The 21,448-nt window shown below is 43.3% G+C and overlaps 2 protein-coding genes across 13 annotated transcripts in view; both read right to left on the bottom strand.

The window, feature by feature from the left end:
- Nucleotides 1-21,448, bottom strand: part of Erich1 (glutamate-rich 1) — a gene marked incomplete at its 5' end in the record, with an annotated part of 52,793,804 nt that overhangs the window by 31,680,574 nt on the left and 21,091,782 nt on the right.
- Tenm3 (teneurin transmembrane protein 3) overlaps nt 1-21,448 on the bottom strand; it is a 612,494-nt gene that overhangs the window by 93,859 nt on the left and 497,187 nt on the right. For 10 of the 13 annotated variants that reach the window (XM_087588318.1, XM_087588319.1, XM_087588321.1 and 7 more), the window contains 4 exon segments: nt 21,090-21,191; nt 20,716-20,910; nt 19,436-19,636; nt 13,568-13,753 (listed from right to left, as the gene is read on the bottom strand). In XM_087588318.1, the coding sequence (XP_087444444.1) occupies nt 13,568-13,753; nt 19,436-19,636; nt 20,716-20,910; nt 21,090-21,191 (684 nt within the window). 13 annotated transcript variants of the gene reach the window in all.

Below are 21,448 nucleotides of genomic sequence, written 5' to 3'. Positions count from 1 at the left end.
AACACAGGAAAATTTGTCCTTTGAAATTAGGTAGGTCCCCACGACTGTCTGAGAAACACGTGTCCCATGCCTGGTTCTATTGGCAGTACATAATGCAAGGAAAGACCTACAAGTGGCCAAGGTGCAGAGAATAAGGGGCCACAGAACGCTTAGCCCTAAATGGGACATATACACTTATGCCTCCTCCCCGCAAGGCGAAAGGATCAGTGTGGAAGAGGGATTAGAAAGAGTGTAAGAGTCAGACATGGTGGGTGACTGCAAAGAAAATGTCTTATGAACTCAGCGGGGGCAGCTGCACATACAAGTCCTATGCAAGCTCAAGCCAGGCCAAATGGCAGCCAGGGAATGGGAACGGGGCAGGAAATTCCACCTGGGAGCTGTTTGCAACTGCTGGCTGCTGGGAAAGGGAGACGCAGTTCTCCCCAAGGCTCTGGTAAGTGGGCCATCCTCCAGTGGAAAAACACACATCTAAGGACACTGGCGCAGCACAAATTGGTCTTGATGGGTTTAAAAAAATGGACATGGATTTGGAAGATTAGGGAAGTGTGGTTAAACACTATTAATATGTGACTGAAACTCTCAAAGAACTAATACACTTACAAAAACTTATATAGGTGCATGCCTTTGATCCCAGGACGTGGAAGGCAGAGACAGGCAGATCTCTGAGTTCGAGGCCAGCCTGGTCTACAGAATGTGTTCCAGGACCACCAGACTACACAGAGAGATCCGCATTGAAAAACAAACAAGACCCCCAAACAATCAAAACTTTATACAGACGAAGGTGAAAGCAGGAGAAAAGGAAGCTCGTAGGATGAAGAGGCTACACTCCACCCGCCTTACTCATGAAACCACAATCTGCCAGGGAAAGACTGACTCCGCACTGCATGGAGGAGCAGGGATCTGTGGGCTTTATTCCCTCAACCTTCCAATAATCAAAATCTACTCTGTTGTGTGGATGGTGAGCATGTATGCGGTTGATCGATCTATCCATCCATCCATCCACCTATCTACCTACCTACTTAATCTATCAATCACCTGTCATCCATCTATCCATCCATCTATTCCATCTATCTATCTATCTATCTATCTATCTATCTATCTATCTATCTATGTATCTATTATCTGTCTATCATCTGTCATCTATGTACTTAATCAATCTATCTAATCTATGTATATATGCATGTATCTACTTAATCTATCAATCACCTGTCATCTATCTACATATCTATGTATGTATATGTGTATGTATCTATCATCTATCTAATCTACCAATCATACATCTATCTATCTATCTATCTATCATCTATCACCTACCTACCTATTCAATTTATCTATCAGTCATCTAACTATCTAATCTATTATCTACCTATTTAATCTATTTCTCTATCATCTATTTACCTATAATCTGTTTTTCCATCTATCTATCCATCCATCCATCCATCCATCCATCCACCCATCCATCCATCCATCTTTGAGATAAGGTCTCTCACTAAACCTTGTGTTTACTGACTAGCAAGAGACTGTTCGGTCAACAAACACTAGGCATCCTCCTGTCTCTGCCTCTCAGTGCTGAGATTAAGGTGCATTAGCCACACTAAGGCTTCTTCTATGGTGCTGAGGATCTCGACTCAGGCCCTCAGGCTTGTAAAACAAGTACTTTACTCAGGGACCAATTTCCCCATCCCCAAACTAATTTTTATTCACTTTCTTAGGATGCTATCACTCAGCATATAACAAAAAATCACTTAAACTGCAGATCAGGACCTCCTTAGCTGCCTGGCACTTTAAGTTATCTGGGTAGGGTTTTGGGAAAGATACAGCAACTTTATAGCCTATCCCTTCCTTGCTCATTCCCCAGAATAGTTGAAAACAATATTTTTCACATGGCTTCACTTCCTAATGCCATGGTTCCTTACTTTCCACTAAAAGGTTTCTGATGATCTTGGCAAAAATGAAGAGAGTATTTTCTATTTTTATTCTTCATTCAACTGTATATCTGGCCAATTGAGTTTTAAAACCATCGAGATGAGAGGTTTTGGTGGTAACTAAGATCTTCAATAGTTCTTAAAAAATGCAAGTCAACAAGGTACTCCACACTGAAAAAGATATTCCAGTGGGTTAGCACAGAACCAAACGGCAAGTTAACAATAAAGTAATAGGATATTAAACTGACATGTACCTCGGTGGGCTTTCAGTCAGTGTTAGGGATCAAGAAATGCTACCCCAAAGCATGCTGCTTGGTGTGTTAAGTGCTTTGATCTGAGGATGAACAGGGTTTCTAGGACGTCCTACCTGGCACCTATGGGTGGGAGAGGGGAAGGGGAAGGGAGGAGGGGGGAGGGGGGAGAGGGAAGGAGAGGTCTCTGAAATGGCTTGATCTAGCTAAGGTAACTCCCTTCTGGAGAAGCAGTAGGTCCTGGATGCCACAAACATCTCATTAAGCAGAGTCTGACACTAGCCTTCTAGGAAGTGTTCTTTGCATTTCTTAGGTGTATCTCCCTCCTCCCATCCCTATGGTTTGCACCTCCTGGGAGCTGCCAGGTCCCAATTCTATCTTGTCACCTTCCCCAGAAAGTCTTTCTGCAGCTTTTGATACTTGAACCATCCGACCCCTTGACTTTTCCTGTCATGTGTGTAGTCACCACACAAACTTTCCCATGAATATAGTTTGTTCCTATTACCAAACCCTCCTGTTTATCTGTCCCTTGTCATCTTATTTATATTATAGCCTTCAGTTACTAAGGCTTCAGGAAGTGAGTTGAAACCTCCTTCCTCCCATCCCTCCATTAACATCTTTCAACAACAACAAAAAAGAAAGAAAGAAAGAACAAAAGAAAGAAAGAAAGAAAGAGAGAAAGAAAGAAAATGCCTATCAAAATGACTGATTTAGGATGAGAATGAGATTTAAGGAAGAACAGAAATCTTAGACACAGTGTAGGACATGTTAATTTAAGTTAATGGAAATCTTTAGTCAATGGAAATCTTAAGTCAATAAAAAAATCATAGACACATTAGAGAGATTTTTAATTTAAGTTAATGGATTAAAACAATTCCTCAAGGCTAACAGTATAGCTTGGGGGTACACAAGCTTCATGGCATGTGCCAAACCTTGGATCCAAACTCTAGCAGCACCACTCCAACCCCTTCACATCTTTAGTAACTATGAATTCTAAGTTGTCTCCCTCAACTTAGAATTCCTACCCCTACCCAGAAAGGTAGTTGAGCCCTAACTAAATCTCGCTAGAAAACCATGCAGTTTCTAGCGGGAAATACATAGATGATTATATGAAAAAGCAGTAAGGTTGTTCAGGTCTGAGAAGAGACCATAAAACAATAGAAAAATCACTGGCACTTTTCCTCTGTTCTGTTCCCAGCGAGAACGTTCTCAGGGGCTTTAACCCTCTGCTTTTCCCTGAAAGCTGATGCTTCTGAGGCTGGGATGCCTTCCAGTGAGTTGGGCGAGGAAACACGAGGTAGATCACATTGGGGTATGGTAGGTGAGAGAGATTTCTTTGAAAGTTCTCGAATGGCCTATCCTCACAGGCGATGTGTAAACCACCTGCTTGGGGAAAAATGTCCGTTAATACCAGATACGTCCACCCACAGGACAACCACTGACGTTCGCGACTGACTTTCAGATGTCTCACACATTGTTCCCTCCCTAAAGCAGGGAGCACTAACAGCTCCGTAAGCGACGCGCCTGTCATGAAGGTGCGTCTCTCAGCGACACTGTTATGTTTTGACTGACATTCTCAGGCCGATGACGCCGCCACCTCCTAACAAGTCGGAGCATCAAGGACAGGACGGAAAACAGCGAGATTGGGCAGAAGAGAAGGGCACGCCAACAGCAAATGCTGACTATGCTCACATTTCACCCCATGCTTAGGGATAAGGAAGTGGGTACCCTAAGAAATAATCCCTCCCCATGACGGGCACATCTGTCACCACAGCCACTGGATGGTGATTATTTACAAATTCTGTAGAAAGCCAGGCGCAACTGAAGAGTCAAATCTAAGCCTTTTGCTGAGGATTTGAATGGTACGAGGATATAATTTAATTATCTGGTACTTTATATATTCGTTAAATCATGATATATACATCAGACATAGGAAGTCTATAACAAGGCAGACAGAATAGAATACTATGGACTTAATGAAACGTATTTCACAAACAAGGAAGAGTGTGAATTTATTACAACTCTGTTGCTCTGTGGGTATGGAGTATAAAAGCAGAAATCAAGTGACTCAAACCCTTTGACATGTAGCATGTGAGGCTGAACCATGTCAGAATCACAGAGGTTCCAGCAGAACCACCGAATCAGTTTCTGTGAGTTGAGTTCACTGTCAGTCAGCAGGTTATAGACCATTAAGTAAAAGACAGGGACAGAAAGCATGGCACTACCACTGTTTGCAACCCTGGTCATCACTGAGTTGAACCTACAACTCCACGGCTTTTTGTGATGAGATCAGTATACATGAAGAAAAATAAAAACAAGACAAAGGGCGATTCATACGGGAGGGAGAAGAACCACTCAAAGGTGAAATAAACCACACCACAATGGACAGCTCCCATCGCACACACCCAACATTCCTTCCCTTCCTTGAAGAAGTGACACGAACATCATCCCTGCCACACCTTTTAGAGTAAAGACAACACTGACATCCTAATCAAAGAGGCTGCCCATCTCCTAGAGAGGTCAGAGAAAGCAGGTTTGCACTTGTAGCAGAGAGACCAAAGATTTAAGAAAATTGCCAATTCCGAAGGTATTATGGAAGATAAAGTAGTGTACACAAAACTGTTAAGCGAGTAAGTTAGGGCTCAAATGAGAAAAATAATGTTGGGGAGGCCCCCGAGGGACACTCAGGTTACCTCCATAGAAGGAATCAGACATTAGAAAACCAGAACTCGGATGATGCCCAGTGGGCTTAGAAGGGGGTTTTCCTCAGAGCCACTCCACCTGAGTCACGAGCGTCAGATTTTCTATCAGCTTAGCACTGAGTAGCACATTCTCAACAAGCCCTCATGCTACACCCTCATGGGAGGCTCTTCCGCCTGTCTTTCTCCTGCCCAGAAGGCTTAGGAAAGTGCCCTTCTGATCAACTGCACACCTAACAGCCCCATGCCGGCCTGTTCTGCACTACACACCACAGATCACTGAAGCAATCATTTATTGGTTTTTCTCCTAGTATCCTGGGAAGGGAAGGAGTTAATCCTTGCACCCAGCAGGTGTTCCTGTTTCTAAGAGAGAATGAGTAGAACCTGAAAGATGTCCAGGAAGAGAATATTGGTTGGTCTCAGTCCATGAAGGTCAGCCCGATGCTTCAGTAGCAGTGGGAATGGCAAGGCCCCTCTATGTGGGGTTTGCTCTGCCAGGGCTGTGCCTGCTACAATTTTCCTCCACCCAGCACTCTCAGCAGCTCCAGGAGAGAGCTACGTCTTTTTATTTCCTCTTCACAAATGAGGAAACAGAGACACAGGAGACCTCTGTACCTTCCTGTCATGCCACAGATAGCACAGGATACAGCGGGAGGTCGGGGCAGGGTAGACATAGTTTATTTGGGGGTGGTGGTGGTTGAAAGGCTTAAAGATGGGAGGAGACTCTCTTTAGGAAAAATAACCTCCAGGCAGGTGAAGTGCTGTGTGAAAGTAAAGAGCTATTTGGAACAAGGAAAAATCAGTGCGAAGGTGGAAACATTTTAAGTTGATGAATACCACAAACGTCAGAAAAGCTATGTGATGTTAGTGAATGCCGGCCATATCTCTAAACAGCCATTTTCTCTAAGACTGCACCACAACACCCACTTTGCTTCCTTAAAAGGACAATGATTTTCTGATACTTCTATAGAGTTGAGAAAGATAATTTGGTCCTCATTCAAAGTGAAGTATAACATGGCTGTCAGGATTGATTAGACTGTCGATTAGAAACATTTCATTTGGCTCTGAAATCTGTCACTGGTAACGTCATGCAAATTTTTGGCACTAGTATGGACCTTGGGACTTTTTATTGTTTAGTGAGCTGGTTGGATATACTCTAAATTAATGATACCTGCTACCTGCCTCGTCTTCCTCAAGGAGCATTTCTGCATAGTTTTTGTTATCTTTGCCAATGCTGTGATGTGTAAACAGGAAACCCTTTTGTAATGAGCTCAGTGGGTTCAGTGGCACAACAAACTTCCAGGCACGTGACTTCACCACTGACAAACTCATAATTAAAGACAAATTTCATGGTAAAATGCTCAAAAGAGAATGACTTACCTAAAAATAGTTACAACACTTGTGAAACTGAGTTCTAATATCTACCATAGATTTTTGTTTTGAGGTAGGGTTTCTCTGTGTAGCCCTGATCACTCTGTAGACCAGGCTGGCCTGTCTGCCTCTGCACCCTGAGTGCCAAAGTTAAAGATATATGCACCACTACAACTGGCTCTCTAATGTATTCTAATTAGAGAAACCTATTTAAAGGGATTTATATATGAACGATGATAAGAACTCTATCCACATATATGCCACGCTTTATTTCTCCTCCAACATTTACTTCTGTCTCCTGCAGGCTCCTCAGGACATATCTTCACGCACTCGCAGACTCTGATGGTATATGGCTCTTGTAAGTCAGTGGATGGTGGGAATATTTCTGAACATTAGGAATTTTTTCAGTAACAACCAGAGACAGAAATGATTTCATACCCCATGAACGTATCTCATCCCATCTGAACTCGATGTATCTCCTAGCTCGTTCTTTTCCTTAGTGGAGCTGTCAGTGTCTATGGCTACTCTATCGCTGTTGTGCACATGGAAAAGTGTGCAGGAAAGGAGGTTGGAATAGAGAGACAGAGGTCCTAGGTGACTTGTAATGTCATAGTGACACATGGCTATATGAAGTCCCGTCCCCTTTGTGGACCTTAGCCCAGGCTAGGAGGAACGAGAGACCCTGTAACTTAAGCCTCAGTAGCTTCCCAGTAAAGTTGGCTTAGTCCAAGGCTCAGGCGGCATGGCCTGGTCGTTCTCTTACCCCCTCTTCTGTATTGACTGACAGGAAACTGAATGGTCCCAGAGCACTGGTATACAGATGTGGAGTAGTAACTCTCATCCACTTGTGTGTGTGCGCGCACACGTGTGACGGTGATTACAAATAGCATTTGAACAAAAAGATACTTTAAAAACTCCATGTGGTCTTATTATATTAATTCTGATTTTTTTGAGGGGAGGGGGCGTTACAAAAAATTGCCAAAAGATAATAAACAACTAAATTTGTCGTGTGAATGAAGGACTCATCCATTCTTATTTTTCCAAACTGTCAAGCAGTTTTCCATCTGACTAAAGACGACTGCTCCTACACTCTTGTCTGAGGTGAGAATAGAACACCGGCCTGTGTGGCCACTCTGACAAAGGTCTGGATCCTTCTCTCTCCGGTAGAGTCCCCTGCTAACTCCCCAGACCCGGCAGTTCCTTTCCTGTTTGTTGGCTTGCATATCCCAAAGCTCAGAGAAGCCACCACGCTGTGTAATGGACGTTTGTGGAGAACAATATACCTAAATTCTGCCTGAGCAAACAAAGCACGTCTTCCTGATCACTGATGACTGCTCTCCCCAATGTACTAAGGAATTAGAATAGAAACAGACAGCCGGGATTTTATAGCTTAAAAAAATTAGTATTTCCCCTAGGTCAAATTTCCATTTGAAATGCCTCAGAGTACGTGGAAAATCAACGCCGTTCAATACATAGCCGTGTATCTGAGACATTAGTAGAAGAAAAATACCTAATATATCTTACCTTTCCTTTATACCACAATTTCAAAAACAACTCTTTAACCCCAACCCAGAAACACACAGCTTCTTATCAACCAATATCTACCCTGATATAAGTCGTAGAACATGACAGAAATTATGTTAACTCTTTAAGTAAACGCCTTTGGCAATCTGTTTTTTTTAAAATTTATTTATTATGTATAAGTACTCTGTAGCTGTCTTCAGACACACCAGAAGAGGGCCTCAGATCTCATTGCAGATGGTTGTGAGCCACCATGTGCTTGCTGGGATTTGAACTCAGGACTTTTGGAAGCGCAGTCAGTGCTCTTAACCACTGAGCCATCTCTCCAGCCCTGGCAATCTGTTTTTTTATTGTACATTTTATTGTACATTTTTAAGACGGTGACTCCCTATGTTCTTGGGATGGACCTGAACTTGTGCAGGCGTCTCCTGCATCAGACTCCTGAGTGCTGGGACTATGGGCCTGAACCACCAGACCTTACTGGTTTCACAGTGTTTGTTTTTTAAATGTCAACACGTAAAGCATGCTCTGAGTGGCGGTTTGCTTCATTCCTACTTATCCAGAAAATTAAGACTCAACGCTATTCAAGTCTCCTTCATAGGCCCTAGAGTAAGTGCTATAATTTATAGGATAGCATTTTATTTAGTTCAAACAATTCTTTGATGTATGTGACATTCTATTCTTTGTAAGAGGATACATATGTTGCGAGTGTAAACGGATTAATTGCTCAATGTCACTTAATGGTTTAGCAAGGACACAACTCCACAGGTTCTTAGACATCAGAACACTGTCTTCTAAAATCTCACATAAATATCAATCATCCTAATCACTTTACGTCAGAACAAAGACTCCACCTGAGGCTAAGAACAGTTATGACACTAGTCATTCTGAACCACAGGAATGACTTAAAGACATGTCTTTGAAAAAAATTCAGAGCCCGTGAATTAAAAAAAAATGTTATATTGCCTTTTAAATGGAACAGTATTCAATACGTATCATAGAGAAGCTGTTCAAAGATGCTTAATGGGCAAAATAAGTGAATACATGTGTGAAAGGTAGGTGATATCTACCAAGTGGATCTCAGAGTGACCTCAGAAGTGAAGATGGTTCCTTCCTATGGCAAAAAGAAACGGAGGTCAAGGGAACTCAGTGCTTAGGTCTACTACCTTTGCATAGTCAACAGAAACCGTCCACAGTTAAGGCATCCCGGGACTGCAAATGACCTCAAGAGTCCTTCAGATAGGGCAAGGATCCAAGAGACTTAATCCTTTGGGATAACGGACGGCATAGAAGGAAAAAAACCATCCCACTTCTAAAATTAACATGAAGAGAAAACGGAATGTCCAATCTTACACACCGACAGAATTCCAACAGATTGTTAAGTACTGCAGTGGAGATTCAACTATTTCAAAGGGGGCTTGTTCCAAGGTTGAAGTATGTTCCCCAACCTGTGCTCGTCACTGTTACTGATGTAAGTCCACTTCCTCCTCTTTGGTTCCCTGGAGAAATGAACAGTACCAATGGGTTTGAAAAGACACTCAGCCATCCACAGAGCTTGCAGAACTGAGCCTTCTTGTCCTTTGTGACAAGTCCTCATGGCAGAGAACAGTCAAATGTTATTCAATTACCCCTATGGTCTCCTCAGGACTCAATCTCATCTCCAGTCTCCAATGCACTCAGACATACACAGATAACGAAGGGAAAAGCCTTTTCAGTAGATGCTAAAAAGAAAAGCCCTTGTGGGAGTTATAGATTGATGAATGCTCAAAACGAGGCAATTAGGACTCCTCACTGCCCAAGACATTCAGTTGGCTTTGCACTCCTCTAATAAGCAACGTGCAGGGGATGTGGATACAGAAATTGCGTTGGTTCTGTGGCCACTTAAGTGGAGGCACAGGCCTGCACAGACAGCTCTCTCTTCTTTTTCCTGATCCAGGAGATTGAACCAAGCCAACCAACCGAGTCGCCCTCACATGTTAATGGGTTGGTTCCAAGTCTATTGCAGTTAAACACTCTGACAGGAACTCAGCTCGGTCTGGTGAAAACTCACCAGTATACCCCAGTTTACAAATTTGAAGTTACCAGATACTACTTTTAAACCCAACTCACTTCAACTCTCACCGAGCACAACCGTTTAATCCTCTCAAATATCGAGATAGCCACATGATGCTCAAATTATGCCGATTATACTATATTCCATATTTTTTGACTTCGTGGGTCCTCTACACTCTCCTTCCGTGCTTCCTATCTCGTGAGAAGCAAACATGAGACATGTGTAGGACAACCGTCCCACCTGCGGACGAGCCACAGCCTAACAGGACTGTGATTGTTATTAGAATCTCGGAGCTACCCTACTGTCATTACCCAGTCCTGTCGCGCCATGTTAATGCCAAGTCTGCTGCCTGCGTGGGTGTGGCTCTCTCATTAAAACCCCTTTGCTTCTTTATTCATAAAAGGGTTCAACATTCCTAAGTGCCTTCAGGGTGTGGGAAGAGAAAGACATCCCTCTGAATCACGATATTCCTGAAAATCAGTCTTATTTTTCACCTGCACTCATCCCTAGTAAAAGCGTGACCTGAGAAAGGGGGACTTGGCACAAGCCCTGTGACAAACATGCCTACTGTGCAGAGCACGTCATTTGTAACCGGAGGAAGATCTGACCACCCTGAGAAAGCTGTCGGCATGGGACCCGCTGACTAAGAGCCATGTCCGCTGAGTATTCTGCATCTCCAGCTCTTTGACTACCAGCATGCCCATGGCCTTAGGAAAGCAGGAACCCGTTTATGAAGACAGTTAGGTGACCAACAAATACTCTATCGAGAGCCCGTGTTTGCTTCTATCTATTTAAATTTCAGTCAACCTCCCTGTTTGTATTCCGTGGAATGACCCACAATATGTAGAGAGGGAAGGAAACCTCGCTGATTTATGAGGAGTCTCTCGCAGGATGACAGTTTCCTTCTGCCTGATGCGTGTTGGAACTGGGAGGAACAGTGACCGTCCTGAATGGGGAATGACTCCACTGCTTCCTGGTTGCTTGCCAGCGGCTCACACGTGGCCCTTGGGCTTCACTGTGGCACGCACAGCAGCAGACGGGAGGGCAAAAGGGGAATCAGTCTAGCAGCACGAGAGAGCAAAGCAGGACTTAAAGGGATCTCTACACTCTTCTTTTTGGTGCTGCTGAGAACTGAACCCAGGGCCTTAGGTATGCTGGGAAAACATTTTACCACAGAACTACATCCTCAGCCTTAAAGGGGCTCTACATCTTTTAAAAGGTTCACATCCAGGTAGGTCCTTTAGTTCCTGTACTGGAGTATAAAGCAACACAATTAATGAAAATAATAAATAAAAACAGAATTGTTAACCCACAATGCGAGAAACAGTTAAATGGCAATAAAAAGACTCAGCACTAACAAAAATCCTGCTTGTTTCCCAACAACTAGGAAACTTTTCGGAAGAATGTTTGCACAGGAAACTGTTCGGAAGAATGTTTGCACAGGAAACTGTTATCTACGTGTCACTGAGGACAGAGCCTCAGAACAGCTTGTTGGGTGGCTACTGGGTGACCAGTTCTATGTGCCTATTAATAGCTTTCTGCTACATTTCGGATTTCTTAAAGCTATGCACATGTATCTGCCGGTTTTCATAGGATACACAGTGAGAAATATAATTCTTTTGCTCCTAGCTAGAATTAATTTGCGAAGTCGAGTGATATAAGAAACATCATTTTGTAGTCTTGTCTTTGCTGTAGGAGGACTCTAGATTCTGGGGAGGAGCTGTTTGGACACAGGGGCACTGCGCTGTCCTTTGTGTATCCAGAGAATACAAGCAGAGAATCCTGCTTGTCAGCTGTTTTCTGCCTTACTGTAGCTTCGTGAGTCTCCCCTGGGCCGTGCCCTAGAAGCATCATAGACTGCAGAAGGGAAAGCTACATCAGAGCAGGGATGGACAGTGGGTAAGAGTTAGGAATATGGATGCTTGTGGGTGATTCCAGCAGATGGAACCATTCCCCAGTGTCAGCAAGTCACTCCGGAGGGTCTTGTACAGGTGATGGTGCAGAAGGGACATTTAAAGGCTGGGGCTGGGTCTTGTGTGGCGCCTAAAAATGTGGATGCTCCCAATACTGCTACAGGTTCCCAGTCTAGGAGCCCTTCTGAGAGTCTGAGATGTCGGTGATCACGGTGAATGGAAGATGGCTCCTCAAGCATAAACCCTTGGACTGTGAGTTCCAAAGGGTCTTTGCTTGGGAGAAATTCTGCCCACTGAGTAAACTACAGCTATGAATCCAATCACCTCTGAGAGTCCTAAGAGTCTTCACAAACGATCACCAAATGTGGACGTGGGGTGGGACCCCCTGGAACAGATTTCAGGGATGTCAACAAGTGTAAAAAAACTTACATAAAGTTGGTAGACAGAATTGCGCTAACATAGAAAAAACCGTCGACCTTTAAGTGTGTGTGTGTGTGTGTGTGTGTGTGCAGGCGGGGGAGGGTTATGTGCATGTGACAATCTTATGACACATGTGTGATTTCAATTTTCCCATGATGAAATTTCTTGCCGCCAATTCCTGTAAGCAAAATGAGAAGTGCATCATACATACACATTGGAAGGATACATCGTTTCCGACACAGTCCCAAGTAGCTTCTTCAGAATTTTACCCGCTGAGCACAAAATATTGGAGAAAACATAGCGCCTTACCTTCTGAAATTTTTTGTCAGTCTGTCATCTACAATCACTGATGGCTATTTTTAAAGAAGTGAGGTAGAAAGTTATGGCTTGCTTTACCTTTTAATGTTGTTTATTAGCTGAGCATTTTAATCCTGCAACTTGAAGAGTAAGGGAATATTGCATGTGTTCAAAAAGGCGGGAACTTGTTCTAGATTCTCTTGAATCCACGTTAAATGTCGGTTAGGTACAACCCTCTCACCACACTTTCCCCCTTTTATAAAAACCATTCTTTGGTCTGAAAGATATGGTTAATATTTTATTCAACCTATAGGCATTCAGGAACATCATCGTATCTGAAGAAGTGTCAGGCGTATTAAAAAACCGCTACACTTGGGCTTATTTTAGTTCACTTCTAATGAAATTGGACTATAAAGTCATAAAGAAAGGAAACCGAACCCCTTTGGTAGAAACTCACTGCACCAAAAGCCTCTGGAAGGTGACGCTGAGATCTAGGGAGACCAGCAAGGCCGTGTAAAGTAGAAAGTGTGATTGCTATTAGGGGAGCAACATCAACAGGGAGTCCTAGCAGCCAGGATTTAATGTGAAGCAATGCTACGGTGGCTGGGTGAGCACTCTGTGGCTGCTGTGACTGTGTACATTACTGCTGACCAAAATGCATGGCTTAGAAACAAAAATACTGAAATTTCTTCATGTGAGTCCATTTCTGCAGCCATCGTACTAAACAACAAATACAATTAGTTGTATTCCATACTCTTTTTCTTCTTTTCTTTTTTTTTTTTTCGGAGCTGGGGACCGAACCCAGGGCCTTGCGCTCGCTAGGCAAGCGCTCTACCGCTGAGCTAAATCCCCAACCCGTATTTCATACTCTTAACAAGAAATGAATTAACATTGTAAGATGTGGACAGTACTTAACAACTTTCCCATTTGACGAGGGGCGTTTCTTCCAAGTTGAAAATATCTAAGAATCTGATCTCTTTTGCAGTAGATGGAGGACAGGGAAAAGCATTTAAGGGTAGGGGGTGGGCTTATCTGTCATGGACGTACGTCTGGGCGTGGCCCCAGCACAGACCCCGTGCAGTAGGTAGCTACCCTACCCAGCGTGCGGTTGGCCTACCGATTGTGCAGTGTTCTCCGTTCCATCCTTGACTGCACTCGCATTTGCCGTCCTTGCAGGTCCCGTGTTCCGCACAGCGAGGGTGGCAAGCTCTCTGATTACATGCTGGACCTGTCCAGCCTTCCTCACAGCGACAGGTGCCCCCCATGCAGACACCGTGCGAGCCGCAGTCCACCGAGCATATTTCTATGTTGCAAAAAAGAGGAATCCGGGCAAGAGAAAAGAACGGGTTGGGGAAGGGGGGGCAAGAAGGAGAATTATTAGGAGTTATATCTTCCATCGGTCAAAGTGAAAAGCAAGGGCATCGTGCTGTACACGAAGTCAATTTCAGCATTGATGCCAGGGTGAATGGGAGGGTTTGACATTCTTTAATCTCTCTTAACTTGTGTCTGTGTGAGCACATAGAACACACATGATAATTGTTTGGGAAAATTACACCATATATAGAGATATTTTGCATACATTTTGCATATATGTATCTACAAAATACTATGTAGGTAGAATAGTCCTATATAAATATATAAGGCTACCCCTTGGTACCAAGAAAGAAACCATGCACACCAAAATGATGAGAGTTAGCATAGTGTGTAGGGTATCCAACAGGAGTTGTCTTATCGTTACTGAGAAATGAACAGGGCTGACTGCGGGGGCCATGGCTTTGATTGTTTTACACTCGAAATGTAAATAAGAAATACTCGAGTTAAAAAAAAGAAGTAGGTTTAAAAATCTAAACCCACACTAATATGTGGCTACTTTTGGAGAGTGTTCCATGAGTGGCAGAGAAGACTGTTTTTTCCAGATTCTGTAGATGTCTATTAGGTCCAGTTGGTTTACAGTGTCATTTAACTCCAACGCCTCTGCTCACTTTTCATCCAGAGGACTAATCTGCAAGTGTCACAGAGTGTGGACATCTCCCACTATTACTATGTTAGGTCCAACCTGGGTTTTTACATATGGTAGCATTTATTTTATGAATTTGAGTGTCCCTGTGTTTGGTTTGTATATGTTTACAACTGTGATATCTTATCAATGGGCTTTCATGAGTATGAAGTGATCCCCTTCCCTTAAAAAAAAAAAAAGAAAAAAAGATTCAGAAACTTGAAGGAGACTCTCACAGAAAGTACATTAGCTTGCTGGCACACGCAGGCATGCTGGTTAAATAAGAGGAAATGTTGTTTTTCCTATTTAGTAAATTTGTACTCTTGACAGCTACAAATTGCCTGACTCACATAATAGAAAACCAGTTTAATAACATACATTCACACGTCGACTCTGTCATTGGAAAAACAAAGATTTTCATCTGCTGGAAGTCTTAAAAGGCACGCACTGACCAAATGCCTTCACATTGTATCACACTAGATCAAGCTTTAAAAAGGATTCAGATGTCTGAAGTAATTTTTTTTTAAATTAAAGCTGTCTTAAGAGCTTTACTTAACTAGGTCTAACGGAGAGAGAGGAAGAAAGGGAAGGAGAGGAACTCTGAAGGATATTTGGTTTTTATTCTTTCTATATGAAGTCTTTTCCAAAGACTGTGAAACTACTCGTCTAATTTTAATTTTCACTCTAACCAGTCAGTAATAACAAACAGAAAAGAGATGGCTGCCACATTCCTTTACAATGAAAAGTAGTAAGTATTTATGTCGTCACAAACACCTAGTCCCACACTGGTGATGGGGCCCCCGAATAGCATTCCTTGGGCAACAGCGTCATTCTTAGCTGCCTTTGACACCGCAGTAATAAACTATGAGGAAAGAACATCCAGGACATTAACTGGGAGAGAGTTGCGTCTCTACCCGCCCCTCCCCCACAGATACCATGCTTTTCTATCTCCTTTGAATTAAATTTTTGATTAAGAGACCAAGATGGTTTGATTAACTTCAGAGCAACACAACACCCACCCAGCATCAGGAGAGGAGTTTTGGAGGTTCCCCCTTTTATTCAATCGAATCAATTCTTCATTAGGGTGAAGTTGTTTATCAGCGTTTAACACACCGGCTTTGAGCAAGGTGCGTCAATCTTTGTAATGAACTTATTAATTAGAGTTAATTTAATTGAAGTGGAATTGAAGGGCTAATTAATGGTCACACTGCTGATGAAAATAGAGGGGGACTCTTGCTTTCAAAGCTATACCCTTCATCATGAAAATAATTCATTTTTTCCCTTCTTTTTAAATAGCTTCCCCCAATGTCCTTCTGGTTATAAATTCTACCCTCTCAGTGAATCTAGACACCTGAAGGTCATTTTCACAGTATCAAAAGAGGGAGCTGGTAGCCTTTTCCTTTAGGATTTGTCTAGTTAAAACCGTAGATTTATATCACTAGTAAATGTCCGGTCACATATGTAAGTAAACATTAACGTTTGGATACGAGGTAAAGAAGGGCTATGCAGCGGTCAGACCTGGGCAGACACGGGTAAGCGGCATTCTCAGGGTGAGCATGCGCCCTGGGAGAGCACTGCTATTTATCTTAAGGTTTCTGTCTTTCCAGAGCTGACAATTACGCTGGTTATTTTTCTACGTTTAATCTTACTCTCCAAAAGAAGGCTTCATTCCTTATTCATTCTACACACTGTTTAACGTGTTACACTTCTGCTTTGAACTGAGGATACAGAGAAGAACAGAACAAAGATCTCCACCGGGTTTCTATTTTTATTTAGATTTTTTTAAAATTTAAATAGAACCTTTATTTAGATTCTCAACTATAAAGTAATTGTGTCAGCATGGATGATATAAAATCAAAAAACATAATACAGGATATGGAGAGCCAACTTAATCTTCGAATTAACATTTTTTTTCCATTTTTGCTAATCATGGCAAGATGATTTTATGGAGGTGGGTGCCATTTTTAGTCATTTTAAGGGACGGAAACTGAGCATTCCAGCTGCTCCTCTGCTGCTTGGATAAGAGTGAGGTGCAAACCGGATGGACCACATCCCACCTAGGGGTACTGAACAGTAAGCATTATTAGACCTGTGCTCCCGACGGAGGGCAGACCTGAACCAAGAACCTTTACTCCTCAAGTAATCATCCCTATAAAACCTAACTGGATTTTCTTGTGGAATGCATTTTTTTTTCTTTTAAAGCACAGGAGCTAGAAATTTAAGTTAAATTAAAAAAAAAAAACCTCAAATAACCGAATGCTTAATTTGATTCTTATGCTTAAAATATTCCTTTCTCCCCTCACCCCCCCTTTTTTTTTTTAGGTTTTAAAGACAGGGTCTCTCTGTGTAGCCCTGGCTGTCTTGGGACTCATTCTGTAGACCAGGCTGGCATCCAAATCAAGCGATCCACCTGCCTCTGCCTCCCAAGTGCTGGGATTAAAGGAGTGTGCCACCACTGTCTGGCTAAATAGGTACTTTGTAAGAAAACTGGACAAACGGAGCAAATACGGTGACTTGGTGTCAGGCACTCATGCTTGATGAGTATCGGTTGGCAAGGATTTCCTACTACTCTTCAGTGAGAAGATCAGGCCCCTCTGCAATCCAAACTCTGTCTTAATGACTTTTCTTATTTACCTAAACATGTTATCTGTTTGGGCAGTCGTGAATTTTCTAACCAAGGCTTTGGGCTCCCATTTCTACAAAGCAGGCATAAATACACAATAAATGCTATCTTCTTTCAGAGTTGTGTGTTAATGATAAAGGGACAATAAAGGGGGAAGGGACAGGGGAGGAGATCAGACCAAGAGGAAGGGGGGGGGGGAGTGTGGAAGGGAGGGAAGAGAGCATGAGAGGAAGGGGAGACTGAAGGACGGGGGTCTTCTGAGAGAGGAGGCATGAGAAAATGTCCAATCGAGTTGAAAAGAAAGTCTGTCTGTAAGACTATTACACATCAGCGTATACAAAAGTTCCCTTAGCATATTTCCGGGCCTACTACCATTGCTAATGTCCCCAGAAGCACCACAGCATCAACAGTAACAATGCCCGAGGTCCTGCTCTACGTGCACTGCTCAGCTGGAGCCTCTGAACCAATGCCAATGTAGGAAGCAGTGGTGCCACAATCCCTACTTTATAAATAAAGACAACACCGAGGCTCGGGGAGGCCGCCCTATCCACAGACAGCTACTGAATGTCCAATCTACAAGCAGAATCCAGTTAGGGGTGGAGCTCTGCTGCCCTAGGGTGCTTAAGGTTCCATGCCTGATACCCAGAGTGGAAGGAAAAACAAAACCAGAAACTGAATCTGAACGGTTGGCCTCCTCGCATGTCCGTAAGCTCATTCCGGAAGTGGAGCCGGGAGGGAGAGCAGAAAGACACTGCCTAAGTCTGGGCTTTCCCAGAATGCTTTCCTTCATGCAGCACAGTTGGGGAAGTCCATTCTCCTTTCTCTTTTCTCATCCTTCGTTTAGCTCACTCCTTCTCTTTTTCTTTTCAAATATTTGTTTTTGTTTAGGTATCCCTCATTTTCTCTTTTTCCTTGGATCCCAACCTGCCTCTACGGTGTCTCTTTCCTGACCTCAAGGCCTCTTACTAACATGGACTCCAGTTTCCCCTGCTTTGGAAGGTCAAGTCTTCTCACCAAGCTGCTGTATCTTATGTTTTCATTAAGTCTTGCCTGTTGCTCATTTAAAAGTCTGTTTCATTTCTATCAATTCCAAACGACCTGCCCTCTCCTCAGGTTCCCCACCACTGCAAAGTCCTCTCATGAGCTAACTGAGACACAACAGTCATTTTCTAAAGACCAAAGATCTACGCAATACACTTGGCCATGAACACACGCATCTGACTTCACAGACCTTAGACACGCTAACAGCTTCCTCAGTCACAAACGGTCCCTCTGCTTGCCCCTCCCGGAGCCCGCCATGTTTAAATGGAGGCGGAAGCGTTAATAGAAGTCCCCGTGAAAATTCGAAGTATTTGTCAAGATGGGATCACTCCTCTGAGTTTAGCCAATTATTTCATGTGACACTTGGTATGATATTGTATTGGTGTCTAATTATTTCACGTGCGCTCATCTTTGCTCCCAATTAAAGCCGTAATCTTCTAGGGTGAATGGCATCCTCTCACACTGTGTGACTAATGACTGGGAATATCGTGGAATTAGCTCATGAGTTGCAACCATCATTACAAAAACAAACAAACAAACAAACAACTTGGGGAAAAAAAATAAGCAAGTATTGTAGGTACCATTTTGTACAGCGTCCATTTTGGGAATGCCAGAGTGTGTGCACGCGTCCACGGACTAACTAATACACTCACTGGCACATCATAATTTAAGGCTAACTGAACTCGTGCACTCATAGACACTCTTTAGTGTTCAGCCTTCTGTTGTCAGGTCAGCTTTGTTTTGTAAGCTGCAGGGTATTCGTTCATGCCCTGGGGTGCCTGCATTTCTGGGCAAGGTGGCGCGGGTCTGTGAGTGCCAGGGCAGTCAGTATCTTTTCTGTAGTAAGGCCGAGGCCAGCCCAGGCTACATGAGGTCCTGTCTCGACAATGGCATGACCCACCCCTAAACGGTAGATAGACCTACATAGATACTCAGGTAAATCAGTATTTCCACATAGTGAGACTGAAGAAGATAGGGCTGTCTTGTGCAGATGAAAGAAAATCCTTGCCAATAATAGAGAGGACTGAATTTTTTTTTTTGTTCTTTTTTTCGGAGCTGGGGACCGAACCCTGGGCCTTGCGCATCCTAGGCAAGCGCTCTACCACTGAGCTAAATCCCCAACCCCTGAATTTTTAATAATAAATTACCTGAGCTTATTTCCTTTCTATAAGGAGTAACTACTTCATCCCTTTAAACATTTTTATCCTTAAATAATCATTTGGTAATGTAATTAAGTTTAACGAATGTGCTCGAAGAAGTCATATATCCCAAATCTTAAGTAAATCATGGTAAATACTTGATCGAATGGTATTAGTTGACCTCACCATTTGAGCAGTCGGGGCCAGTCCAATTTGGGTCACAAGTGCAGGAGCCGCTTTCTTGAAGGTATGTCCCATGGCCTGAGCACTGGTCTGGGCACATAGTCTTCAGTATTTCACAGTTGCCGCCACCCCATCCTGGATTGCAGTGACATTCCCCATGGATACACACCCCGTGATTAGAGCATCCAGGGTCTAGACAGTCCGCTGGTATCAAGAGACGAGAACAGTTTCATTAAAGATGAAAGATATCCTAGTTCATGCAGGTTAAAGAATCAACTCTTAACTGAATTCCTACGAACGTTCTAGATAATCGAACATCCACCCGCCGCTCTGGAGGACCTGCACGGAGCCGTACTACGGACCAAACTTCAAAAACCAATCCTGTGCCACTTAGGTAACTGAGACCCTTGCAAGGATTTGTCATTTTCATGGATTGGACAAACACGCTCTCGAGGTGTCGGACAATCGCCATGTTGTGCCTCTGCAGGGCCATAACTACTGCCTTTTGGAGAACAGACCCTGTGTGTGCGACCTGCTCCAGGACCACTGGGCGCTGACAGCTGCATGGGATCCTCAGATTGTTTGAGAAATAAATGAGTCGCACACTCTATCCTTCTTAATTCACTCTAATGTGCTTTAGAAGATGAGATTTAATTTAGCAATTTGACTCAATAAAACTTTACACTTGTACGGTCAATGGCCTGAAAATTTAATTCCAGAGACTTAATTGCATTACTTTGTGAGTGCAGATCAATAAAATCAATTTGATTGGAGAACGGAAATAGTGCTTTTTTTTTCTTTCTGGAAAAAAAGCAAACTAAGCCAGACCAGTTTAACTGCGCTTCACAGGACAGCGTGACTCTCATCTCCCACACAGTGGTGGAACGAATCTGCTACGTTGGTTCTTTTTCATTCACTTCCATTCAGTTGTCCCTACTTTTTAGAGATGTCAAAGAAGTCAGCATCCATGCAAAAAGCTAAACAGAAACAAGCTAGCCCTTTGTTGGCTTTTAAGACACAAATGCTTGCTAACTTTCTCAGAGTTAAAAAAAAAAAAAGGATTACTCATGCTACGGAAACGGAGCGAAAGGGCTCTTTGGTATCTGCTCTTTTTATTAGTTAAAACGTTAATAGAACAGCACATTCATAAATATGTAAATTAAAAAATTGCTTTTTCGTAAAGAAGCATGTGAAAGACAGATTCCTTCGCAGGAAGATTACAGATTTAATCTGTTTCTTTATGGAGATGACAAGAAGGGTTCGGTAAATATTGACATGTTTACCTTCTTCACAGTTCTCTCCTTTGTATCCCGAGTTACAAGCGCAAGAGCCCATGATGCAAATCCCACGACCCCCACACTGCGGGTCAATGCACTGGGTAGTCGGCACGTCACACTCGGTGCCCTTCCAGCCGCTGAAGCACAGGCAGCGGCCCTTGGAGTACTGCCCGTTGCCACTACAGAGCACGGGACAGGCTGCTGTGAAATAACACATGACAGGATCAACAGCCACACACTCCACTGAGCCTCCCGCCAAGCAAGCAGCAACGTGCCTTTCCCACCCCTTTTCTCTCCCGTGTTGCTACGTTCTCTCAACTTGACGCATATCTACGGCTTGTTCGCACGATCGGCTTAAGGAGGGCATCTAACTGGCCTACCTCTTGAACAATCCGGACCCAGAAACCCAGGGAAACAATGACAAGTTCCAGAAACACACTCTCCATTTCCATGGCAATTTCGGGGGCATTCCACCACAGACTCTGAAGGAGAGAGACAGAGGGAGCATGTGTGAGACGCCGGCCTCTCTCAGAGGTTGTCACTCTGTTCATTTTAGTGAGGTGTTGAAGTAATTATGGACAGCTAACTCCATAACCCCCAGACCGACTCGTTTATGTAAGATGACCTGCATGTGGGTGAAAAGCTTCCAATGCAGATTTTTAAAAAAAGTCTTCTCTTGAGGTGCTTTTCCCTCCCCACGGTAATTGACAGTGTTTCTTACAGAGCTTCGGGGCTTGGT

The sequence above is a fragment of the Rattus norvegicus genome, chromosome 16 (genome assembly GCF_021556685.1).
Source record: "Rattus norvegicus strain SHRSP/BbbUtx chromosome 16, alternate assembly SHRSP_T2T, whole genome shotgun sequence".
Classification (NCBI taxonomy): domain Eukaryota; kingdom Metazoa; phylum Chordata; class Mammalia; order Rodentia; family Muridae; genus Rattus; species Rattus norvegicus.
Note: the sequence above shows the minus strand (reverse complement) of the source record. Positions and strands in the feature narration are given on the sequence as shown.